At 56.8% G+C, this 11,082-nt stretch overlaps 2 protein-coding genes across 7 annotated transcripts; one reads left to right on the plus strand and one right to left on the minus strand.

Annotated features, from left to right (window-relative positions):
- The first annotated feature begins 23 nt into the window (after window positions 1-23).
- SHMT2 (serine hydroxymethyltransferase 2) lies at window positions 24-7,940 on the plus strand. Of its 6 annotated transcripts, XM_070370442.1 has the most exons (13): window positions 24-212; window positions 823-920; window positions 3,952-4,149; window positions 4,814-4,893; window positions 5,072-5,272; window positions 5,560-5,641; window positions 5,727-5,849; window positions 5,987-6,126; window positions 6,455-6,620; window positions 6,819-6,918; window positions 7,013-7,168; window positions 7,251-7,358; window positions 7,482-7,940. In XM_070370442.1, the coding sequence occupies exons 3-13, from the start codon at window positions 3,982-3,984 to the stop codon at window positions 7,607-7,609; spliced, it is 1,452 nt and encodes a 483-aa protein (XP_070226543.1). In that variant the 5' UTR covers window positions 24-212; window positions 823-920; window positions 3,952-3,981; the 3' UTR covers window positions 7,610-7,940. The 6 variants fall into 6 exon arrangements, with proteins under 6 accessions (XP_070226543.1, XP_005901762.1, XP_070226544.1 ...); XM_005901700.3 differs by lacking the exons at window positions 24-212; window positions 823-920 and adding an exon at window positions 2,799-2,955; XM_070370439.1 differs by lacking the exons at window positions 24-212; window positions 823-920 and adding an exon at window positions 2,847-2,994.
- Window positions 7,941-8,118: 178 nt separating this feature from the next.
- On the minus strand, window positions 8,119-10,464 carry NDUFA4L2 (NDUFA4 mitochondrial complex associated like 2). The gene is made up of 4 exons (XM_070370446.1): window positions 10,323-10,464; window positions 9,865-9,953; window positions 8,985-9,045; window positions 8,119-8,861 (listed from the first exon to the last, which is right to left on the minus strand). The coding sequence occupies exons 1-4, from the start codon at window positions 10,377-10,379 to the stop codon at window positions 8,805-8,807; spliced, it is 264 nt and encodes an 87-aa protein (XP_070226547.1). The 5' UTR covers window positions 10,380-10,464; the 3' UTR covers window positions 8,119-8,804.
- Window positions 10,465-11,082: the final 618 nt, after the last annotated feature.

Here is an 11,082-nt window from a genome sequence, read left to right on the forward strand (position 1 = left end):
AGTGAAATCCAATACGCGTCTGTGTGAGACCTTTAGGCAAGGGGGTGGTGGTGTGCGTTTCTGTCTGGCAGAGACCTGGCCAGGGCCTCCTCCCTCGGCGGCTCATGGGGAAACTGAGGCAAATATTGACGGAGCTGTCACCTTGGAGGACATCCCAGACGAGACCAGATTCAGACGAGGAGGACGACCCCTGGGGTTGAGCCCTGCAGGAGGTGGGAATTTTCCTCCCAGAGGTGGGCGGGGTGAAGCTGCCGAAAATGGGACGGGGATTAGACCTGAGAGGGGACCACCAGCGGGCTCTCTGGGGGAGGAGGTATAAGGCCCTGAATGGGATGGAGATGGAGGGACCGCGTAGGCGGAGCGCTGACAACCTGCTAAGCTCCGCGGGCTGGCGGGAGGCGGCAGGTGGAGGGGGAGGGGAAACAGAGTTTGCGGCATCTGGAGTCATCGATCTTCCTTTTCCTTCCTAATTTCGTGGGCGCTGAGTTTGCAGACGGTTGGAAGAGGGAGGGAGAGAGGCCTGAGACGAGAGGGTGGGGGAAGGGACGACTGCGAGTTTGGAGAACTGGGCAGCGCCACTCCCACTAGCCGTCTGCAAACGCAAACAAGGGCCCCTTCAGCCAGCTGTCCACCCTCCCACCCCTGCAGACGCAGCTGCTAATTTTATCCGCCCCCAACCCTGGCCCGGGCGTTAATTGGCTGCGGCTTCATTAGCAGTTCTCAAGCTCAGCAGCCCCCTTCCCCTCGGGGGACCCCTGACGACGAGGCTAGGGAGGAGGTACAGACAAGCTGAGGCACAGAACGACACCTTCTCCTCTGTAGCCTTCCTTTGCTTTGAGTCCTGGGTCAAGATAAAACTGGGAGGCAGCAGTGTTCTCCGGAGGATTGCCCGCTGGCTGTACCGGGAAACTGAGTCAGAGGTGAGTCTCACCCAGACACCTTGAGTCTCACTCGAGGAGTGGAAAGTCAGTAAGGGGAAAATAAATGCGTGATGGATGGATGGTGGGTGGGTGGATGGATGGATGAACGAACTGAAAGGAAGAGGGAGGTTGGAAGTGGTTCTGGGTCAGAGATTGTAAGAGGGACAGGAACAGGGCTGACTCCCAACACCAAGCCTATTATTGGAAAAAGCTGAAAGCACCTGAGGCTAGAGTTGGGAGGGAAGGAGATTAGAGCTAAGGGGGGACTTCTAAGGTCTGAAATGAGAACCAAGTGGGAATAATTGGAATTAGCAAATTAGCTCATCTGGGCCTCAGTTTCCTCACTTGTGATGCAATAATAAAATAGTTCTGGACACTGAAAGAGACTTTGCAAGGGAACATGCTTTGTGATGGATTGTCCTCCCCCTCTGACTCACAAATTGCCTCCACCACCATCCTCTCCTTCTCCTTTCCTTGTTCTTAGGATGTCTGGACACCTGGGAGCAGAATGAGATGCCCCTGCTGGTAATTGCACTTGTTCACCTCTTGATGTCCTGGTAGTCAGTGATCTACTCTGATATCTCTAGGGCTAAGGCATGCCTAGCATGGTGAAGGAGTTAATGTGTTTGCTGAATGAATGAATGATTGAATGAATGTGTAATATTGCTATGTAAGGCAGTGGTTCTCAAAATCACTGCTTATAGAATCACTAAGGAGAGGTTTTGTTGTATGTCAGTGTGAGTGGGCAAATGCCCACTCTTTAAGATCCACTCTTTAAGACTTAGAACCTCTGAGGAAACTCGCAACACTCATATATTTATATCACACAGCCAATTCTGATACCCAGGTTTGAGAATCTACTCCTGGAGGGATCAGTGAGTCCCTCCCCTAAAGGACAAGTCCAGATGAAGTCAGGCTATAAGGAAATCCCTTCCAGCTCCAAGAATCTATAGCCCCAGGGTACAAAGAGAGCTCACTGACTGCTGGAGCATCCAGACTGAATTGGTAACAAAATTCAACAGGTGCAGTGAGGAGGGGGCACCTCAGTCAGCTCCCACATGTCCCAGAGAAGGAGGAGATGGCCATAGAGGAGGCAGGTTTGTGAGGATGAGGTGAGGGGGTGATCCATCAACAGCATGTTTACATACAGTCTCATTAAATCCCACCACATGTTATTTTATTATTGATTTGCAAGTGGGGAAACTGAGGCTCAAATCAGCTAATTCGTTAGAGTGGGAACTTGAACTCTGGTCTCTCACCCTTCCAATCCAGGGTGTTTTACAGCTTGTACAGGAGTCTTTGTATTTCCCAGTGAGCCTAATAATACTGGTTTCCCTGGTAGCTCAGCTGGTAAACAATCTGCCTGCAATGCAGGAGACCCCAGTTCGAATCCTGGGTCGGGAAGATCCCCTGGAGAAGGGATAGGCTACCCTGTTCTTGGGATTCCCTGGTGGCTCAGACGGTAAAGAATCCACCTGCAATGTGGGAGACCTGGGTTCGATCCCGGGGTTGGGAAGATCCCCTGGAGGAGGGCATGGCAACCCATTCCAGTATGCTTGCCTGGAGAATCCCCATGAACAGAGGAGCCTGGTGGGCTGCAGTTCAACGGGTCACAGAGTCCGATACTACTGAGCAACTAAGCACAACACATTCACTCAGTAGATACCCAATAAATTGCTATTGTCTGAACAGACGAAAAAAAACAAAACAAAACAAACGCTGAAGAGCTTCAGGACAATGAGGAGACAGGGCGGCAGTGGATCTCTCATCTTTCAGGCAAGAGCTTCTCCAGTTGGAAAACGAAACTGAAGAGAGAAAAAACTACAATTCCCAACAGACCCTAAAGGGCCCACCTTACGCATGCGTAGGTCCCGCCCTAATTCCGTGGCTTCCCGGTAGCTCTATCGCGCCTGCGCCCTCCCATCGGTCGCCTTTCTACCCCTTGCTTTCCCGCGCCGGAGTTGGTACCCGGATCTCGTGCGACTTTGAATCTCTTGTTGCGATGTTGTCCTTCTCTTTTATTTGGGCGACTCGGGTAAGGATGGGGCTCCAGAGAGTAGGTGACCCATAGAAAGTAAGTTCTCAACCTATCCCAGTTAGTCCTATTCTAACGATTCACAAACTTGGGCTTCTCTGGGCTTTTAAACGCACGTGGTCAGGGTCCTCGGGGAAGGGAGAGCGGAGGGGAGTGCGGATGTGCAACTAGGGGATCCCTGAGACCCCCGCTGCACGCAGGGTGATTAGGGCCCCTTCTCATTCCGGGAACCAGATGCCCCAGGGCCTTGTGACTGCCCGTTTGACGTGGCGTTAGGGAAGAGAACCGTACTGAATGCCCCGTGGACCCTGTGCTGGCGAGCCAGCACGGTTCTTGGCCTGGACCCTCGAGCTGAGTCTTTCTTGCCAGATCTGAGCCATGCAAATGATGCAACTGGTCACCCATGCTTGCATCAGGGGTCCAGCGGCTCTGGGCTGGAAGGAGGTGGAAAGAGTGGGGAGCACAAAGGACAAGATACAGGTTTTTGGCCCTCTTCCCCAGAGGCTGCTAAAGGTCTGTGTTCCCACCTCCATTGCTCTGGTAACCACCTCTACAGCTTTTTGCCCTAATCTTTGCCAGCTTGGTCGCCACCACGGCCCCACCCTCACCCCCCACCCCCGACTAGGGTATCACTTTGTTAAGGCTCTGCAGGAAAACATGTGTTTCTGTGGGACTGCCCTGCGGCGTTCCAGAGACACAGGCTTCTAGAGGAGAAACTGCCCTGAGGCTTCGCAGAGTGTTTTAAGGGCAGAGGTGGAGGGAGATTCCGAGGTTAGCTGAAAGGATCAAATCAGAACCACCCGCTGGATGTTTATCTCAACCTTGGCTTTAGACCTGGTTTTTGAAGGTGGAAGTGGGGTAAAGGAGAACTGAATGGACTGACTGTACAACTGACTGCTGGGTATGGCGCCTGAGGATCTGATAAGCATAACTAAGCACTGTTAACTCTTTCTCGCCTGGACACTTTTTCTTTGACCCGAGCTTTTCTTTCCCTAGCCTCTGCGGAGATGTGGTCAGCTGGTTGGGATGGCCGTACGGTGCCAGCACAGTGAGGCGGCCCAGACTCAGACTGGAGAAGCAAGCAAGGGCTGGTCAGGCCAGGAGAGTCTATCAGACAGTGACCCTGAGATGTGGGAGCTGCTGCGGAGAGAGAAGGACAGGCAGTGTCGAGGCCTGGAGCTCATTGCTTCAGAGGTGGGCCTGGGGAGAGGGGCCAGGGCTTAGGCCACAGCTGGAAGTAACAGATCATCTTCCTGCTATTTCTCCAGATCTCCCTTTCAAACTCAGGGCCTTCCTGCTGGGTCTCATCTCCGAATCTTCTGCTGATCTCTGAAGCAAAGGCAGGGCCAGTCTGGGTTATGGGCAGGGGCATTAGGAAGTCCCCCAGAGCCTCTTGGAGCTTCTGTAGTTCAGTCTGGTCCCTCTTCCATCCGAGGAGGAAACAGAAGCCTGGAAGCACAGGCTCACGTGGACAGGAGGCCTTGCTGGAGACACCTATCACAGCAGATGGGTTTCTTTTTTTTTAATATTTATTTATTTGGCTGTGCCTGGTCTTAGTTGCAGCATGCAGGATCTTCCCTGTGGCACTGAGATCCAGTTCCTCAACCAGGGATTGAACCTTGGCCCCTGCATTGAGAGCCCAGAGTCCTAGCCCCTGGACCACCAGGGAGGTCCTAGCAGCTGGGTTTCTGAGGAGGATGCTCTGGCCCTGTCCCTGACCTGGCAAGGAATCCTCAATGAACAGAGCTTTCTATAGAACCCGGCTCCTCCCTGCAGCCTGGGGCTCTGGCCAGAGGGGGCTGTGGGGTCCAGGGAAGGGGGCTCGGTACCTTCTGACACTGCCCCTCCCCCACCTCAGAACTTCTGCAGCCGAGCTGCGCTGGAGGCCCTGGGGTCCTGTCTGAACAACAAGTACTCGGAGGGTTATCCTGGCAAGAGGTGAGGGCTAGGCACCATGAGGCTGGAGGACAGCCTCAGGGACCGTGCTCCCGGTGGGGGAGACCCGCCTGCACCCTGCCAGTGTGTCTAGAGGATGGTCTTCCCCGTCCTTTGCTGCTGGTCCAGGGGATGGGGGCACCCTTTCTCTGTGCCCTGATCTGCGCCCCTCCCTTTGCAGATACTACGGAGGAGCAGAGGTAGTGGATGAGATAGAGCTGCTGTGTCAGCGCCGGGCCTTGGAGGCCTTTGACCTGGATCCTGCTCAGTGGGGAGTCAATGTCCAACCCTACTCCGGATCCCCAGCCAATCTGGCTGCCTACACAGCCCTTCTGCAGCCTCACGACCGAATCATGGGGCTGGACTTGCCCGATGGGGGCCAGTGAGTGTGGGTGGGGTGGCGGGTGGGCTTGTAGGCAGTATGGGCATGAGAGAAGAGTAATTTATTGAACAGCTACTGTGTTCCATGCAGATGGAACAGGGCTCTCCCAGTCCAGGAGTGGTTGAGGAAGATAAGACCCCATAAGTGTTGCTCAGAGCCACAGGGGTACAACTTGCTAGGAGCAGTGTTCCAGAGACCCCGGCCTTTGGAGCGGGGCAGGAAGCCAGTGGCTGAGTTGGAGAGTTCCTGTACTCTGAACCTGCCTCCTTCCTCTCCTCTCCTCCCAGTCTCACCCACGGCTACATGTCTGATGTCAAGCGGATCTCAGCTACATCTATCTTCTTCGAGTCTATGCCTTATAAGCTGAACGTGAGTGCTCTGGGGTGTGAGGAGGGAGCTCTGAGGAGCTGCTCTGCTTTCTCTTAGAACTTTAGCTTTTTGTCTGTCTGTCTAGCCCCAAACCGGCCTCATTGACTATGACCAGCTGGCACTCACTGCTCGGCTCTTCAAACCACGACTCATCATAGCTGGTACCAGTGCCTATGCTCGTCTCATTGACTACGCCCGCATGAGAGAAGTTAGTGGTGGGCTGGAATCTCTGCCCCTCCCCAAGGGGTCGTGAGGAGACTTGGGAGGAGGGGCAAGCCTTGGGCAGGCCTATCTGGGCCCTCCCCAGGCTGAGGCCTATCTCTGTCCTCCTCTGTACCCACCTAGGTGTGTGACGAGGTCAAGGCACACCTCTTGGCAGACATGGCCCACATCAGTGGCCTGGTGGCTGCCAAGGTGATCCCCTCACCCTTCAAGCACGCGGATATTGTCACCACGACCACTCACAAGACCCTTCGAGGGGCCAGGTCAGGCTTCCCTGAGGGCTTTCCTTGCCTCTCCCTGTCTTCATGCCCCACCCCAGGGCATGGTTGGGGTTGGATGTGAGTTTGTTCCCACCAGAAGCCCTGTCTAGGATACTTCTCCTTTTCTTGCCCCTGGTGGCAGTTCCCCGGCAGGGAGTTTGGGGGTGGAGGTGAGGTCTGCTCTCCTCAAGCCCTGGAGTCCACCACACTGAACGCTACTGGGCTGGACTCTGAGAGCCGGTGGGGGCCAGGCCAGCCAGTCTCCTCTGCTCTCCCCACCCCCATGCTCTGTCTTGTCAGCTTAGATTCTGACCGCCTACCTCCCACACAGGTCAGGACTCATCTTCTACCGGAAGGGGGTGCAGGCTGTGGACCCCAAAACTGGCCGAGAGATCCCTTACACATTTGAGGACCGAATCAACTTTGCTGTGTTCCCATCCCTGCAGGGGGGCCCCCACAACCATGCCATTGCTGCAGTGGCTGTGGCCCTAAAGCAGGTTGGGGAGCCTACTCTTGTGGGGTGGGAGGGGGCAGGGCTTGGAGGCTCAGACCCTGCACCTTGCTAGCTGAAATTGGAGCTGATGGAAGGGAGGTGTCAGGCTGGGAGGGCGTGGGGATGGGGTCCCAAGTATGCTGGGGGTGGTGGGGCAGGAGGGGCCGGGCTTAAGGCAACAGTGCTGCTGCCTCTTCTCCAGGCCTGCACCCCCATGTTCCGGGAGTACTCCCTGCAGATTCTGAAGAACGCTCAGGCCATGGCTAATGCCCTGCTGGAGCGAGGCTACTCCCTGGTGTCTGGTGAGCTGGGGGGTGGGGTGGGGGAGGTGCAAGCCCCCGTAGCCTCAGAGGCCCAGGACTTACCACCACTCCCTGCTCACTCTCCCCGCCTCAGGTGGCACTGACAACCACCTAGTGCTGGTAGACCTTCGGCCAAAGGGCCTGGACGGAGCTCGAGCAGAACGGGTGTTGGAACTTGTATCCATCACGGCCAACAAGAACACCTGTCCTGGAGATCGAAGTGCCATCACCCCTGGGGGCCTGAGGCTGGGTGAGACCTGCTTTCTGGTAGGGGCGGGGCTGACTGCCAGGTGGACTGGGGCTGTGCTAATCCTCTTCTGCCCCTCTCACAGGGGCCCCAGCCCTGACTTCTCGAGGGTTCCTTGAAGATGACTTCCGGAAAGTTGTAGGCTTTATAGATGAAGGTGTCAACATTGGCTTGGAAGTGAAGAGCAAGACCAGTGAGTGGACAAGACCTCCCCCGCCCCCCAGCCAGTTCATACTGACTATCTCCCCCCTCCTCCAGCTGATCTCACTGCCTTCCCCTAAGCTCTGACCACTTTTTTTTCGTCACCCGTGTCTAGCCAAACTCCAGGATTTCAAATCTTTCCTGCTCAAAGACCCAGAAACAAGTCATCAGCTGGCCGACCTTAGGCAACGGGTGGAGCAGTTCGCCAGGGCCTTCCCCATGCCTGGTTTTGATGATCACTGAAGGCACCTAAGAAACGAAGCCCGCAGACTGACATGTCTCCCTCTTGGCCTTCCTGGACAAGCTGGGGAGGGGTGGTAACTGCTCCTCTTTCAGCTTTCTGCTGGCGGAGGGAAGGGCCCCCCACTTAGGGCAAGAGCCATGTGTAGTTCCACTTCTCAGGATAAGACTAAGAAGGAGGAGGCTTGGAGCTTTCTTCCCTAACCTCTCCCATTATCTCAGTATTATAGACCCCTGCCCTTTCTTGGGGAGGCGGGAGTTCCTCTCCTGAGCCAGAGGAAGGGGTGGGTAGGCACCCTCCTTTCTGTTTCTATCTAATAAAATACTAACCTGCCCTGAGCTTTGATACTGGGGTAGGGGCCCCCCGGGGGCCCCCTGGGCCAAGTGGTGATTCCTCTCCCTCAGCATATTCTTCATTTCCTTCCCACCACCACCACAAGGACCCCCAAGGCTGCCTCCTCCTCTCCCTCTGATCAGAGGCGACACCAGACGTGATTAGCAGGCGCAACAAATTCAATTTGTTAAATGAAATTGTATTTTGCCCACGGCTGCTTCTGTTTGATCCCTGGGGACCGAGGGAAGTAGGGGAGGGGTTGGGGAGGCCCAGGTGTGAGGCGGGAGGGGGTGCCCAGTGGTACCGGAAGCGGGAGGGAAGCGGAAGCAGCGCAGGCACTGGAGGAACAAGCCACACCTTCCTGAGTGTGGGTGCCTCAAGCTGGCTGTACTGTCAGCAACGAGCCCGGTCGAGCCCAGGGAGCCAGAGTAGCACCGCCCCCAGGCTGGCGCCAGGAAGCCTGTAGCCTGGGCTAACGTGGGGCCCGCCACGTCATTTGGCACTCAGGCCCCTGCTTGGTCTTGTCTCTCACGTAGGCCACGCTCAACATGTAGCATGCACCCCGCCCTCCGAAGCCAGGGTAACGGGGCAGAGGGGCTGGCATGAGCCTTTTGGGTTAGGCTACTGCCTGCCCTTTAACTGCTCCTCCCCCTCGTGGGACTGAAGCTGAGGGTCAGAGGCGCTTCCGCTGCTGGGAGCAAGGGAAGGGGGGTGGGGCTGCCTCCCCTCCTCGTGGGAACCCGGCTGTGTAAGCAGAAACTGGACAGGGTGGCTAGTGTGGCGCCTTGGGGTTGAGGGTGGAGAGTGGAAGAAATGAGTAGGCTGGCTGCTGGTGGTTCACGTCGACTGGCACTGCAGCCAGGCTTAGAAGTCTGGCCTGTCTTTCTTCAGTTTCTTGTAGTCAGTGGAAACTGCAAGGAACTATGGAGAGAAAGGGGGATTGCACTGAGTGCCCCACTCGTCCCTTTGCTGGGGTGGGAGGTGCCCAGCTGGGATCAAGAGATGAGAGAATGGCGGTGCAACCCGAAGGCCACTGGGAGGTACCTTGTATTGGTCATTGGGGCTGAGGCGGTTCCAGGGCTCCGGGTTGTTCTTTCGGTCCCAGCTGTGGAGACGGAGGTGGGGGTGGGGGTGGGGGTGGTGCTGGTTAGGGTTTCCTCTCTGGGAGCTAGGACTCTGGAGCCTAAGGGGACCCATAAGGTCTGTCCCCCCACCCCAGCACCCTCCATCCTCCCGGGAGATGGGGGTGTGTGCATTTCCCAGAGACTGAGAGGGGAGGGGGCACATTAGCAGGTGCTGACAAGTGAAGCAAGAAGGCTGTCACCATTGTCAGCGTGGGGCCAGGTGATAGACTTGACAACCTGGCCCAAGGACTCCCGCCGGTTCGGTGCCACCCTAGGCTAGCCCCGCAGAGCTGGGCGGTGGGAATCAGGCAGAAATCCCGAAATCCCTAGGTACTGGGGTTGCAGTGATGTGACTTGAATTCAGACAACGCCATGGGTGCTCCTGCCTAATGGCAGACCCTCCATTCCCGCCGCCTCTGGCGCGGCTTGGAGTCTCCGCGCTCCCCTGGTTGCAAAGGCGACCCCAGCAGCTCACCCGGCCACACCCCCACGGCTTGGGCAGCGAGATAGAGGTACCCAAAGGCCGCCGGCGCCCGGCAGAGCGGCGTCGTCATGGTAACGCGGCCGGGAGCGGTGCTAGTTCCGCAGCCCAAAGCCCGCAGAATCTCTAGCTACTGAGGGTGGGCCCGAGGGGAGGCGGGGGGCCTCCCAGGTCAGGAGTAGGCTCCAGTCCCGAGATGTAGCCTGCCTGGGAGTCCCCTCGAGGACCATCATTCACATCATTCCTGAGAGTCCTGTGCATTCCTGTCCCATCTTGCCCCACCCAGGACCCCTTCCTGCGTCCCAAGCCCGGCCTTTACCAGACGTCGGGGCTGCGCAAGGCGAGTCGCAGCAAGTAGAGCGCAGCGCTGCCCATGCCCAGGCCAATGAAGCCGATCATCGGGATGAGCTGCGGGAAGACAGAAAGAACTTTTTTTCAGGAACAGCCCCCTCCCAATCTCCTTTTACAAGCTTTTCTGCTCGGCCAACCCCCACGCCACCCCATCCCAGGTCTGGCGCTCTCTCCCTTTGGGAAGAGAGGACCTACAGCCTCCCACCACATTTCCTGCCATAGTCTCCCTCAACCTGTAGCTAACCTGTTTGAGGTGACTTCAAGGGACCCGGGGACCTATTGCAGGGATTGGATTGAGGGCACTGCAGAAAAATACTAGGAGCTTTGGGGAAACTTAGCAATAGGCAGGGTACGGGTAGATTTCGGGGCTGCCAGGGCAGCTAGAGAGTTAGAAGGTAGAATCATGGCTCCTGGGACCAAACTTACCCCGGGATGTCTCTTGATCTGCCGATAGAAGCGGGCTCCGAGGCTGGTTCCCGCCATAGCGCCTCTCCAGTGTCTGCTCCTCTCCAGCAGCCCTGAGCCCTTGCTCCTCCTGGGGTCCCGCCCCTCTCTGGGGAGGGGTCAGCCCAGCCCAGCCTGGCCCAGCCCCGGCAACTTCATCAGATTCACCCCAACCCCCATCTCTCTCCTTATTGCAGTTCCAGGATCGGCCAGGAAGAGAATTGTTGGGGAACAGGAGGATTTCTGCTCATCCACTCTCCACTCCAAGGGATCCGATCTTGGCCCAGGAGACATTATCATGCTTTGGGCTGGTCCAAGGGAGAGGCCTCCCAGACTCTAACTGAGAGCCCAACTGAGGGGAATCCTGAAGTGGGAGGAAGGGGCTCAACAGGGGACAGGCAGACAGACCTCCAGTAAAGTGCAGCTGCAGGGTGTTCACAAGTGGGGCGGAGGGGGTGGGGGGATGGGGATCAGGGACAAGTGAGGGCCTCTGTAATGTTTCCCTGACACCCCTAGAGCCACCCAGGAGCTAGCAGGGCCACCTCCCTCCAAGAACAGTGGGGAGTGGTGGTGGGGGCGCAGACAGATCCAAGCTGCTCTAGACCTGGGTGGCTTCTCCAACTTGTGTCATGGTTAGCCTGGAAGAGTGTGGAGGCCAGGGGAGCCGGGCATTATCTCAAGCCTGGCTCAGGATAGAGTAAAACAGTTGGTTAAATCTGGGGATTAAGAGTCTTCCTTCCCC

This window comes from Bos mutus, chromosome 5 (genome assembly GCF_027580195.1).
Source record: "Bos mutus isolate GX-2022 chromosome 5, NWIPB_WYAK_1.1, whole genome shotgun sequence".
NCBI classification, from domain to species: Eukaryota; Metazoa; Chordata; class Mammalia; order Artiodactyla; family Bovidae; genus Bos; species Bos mutus.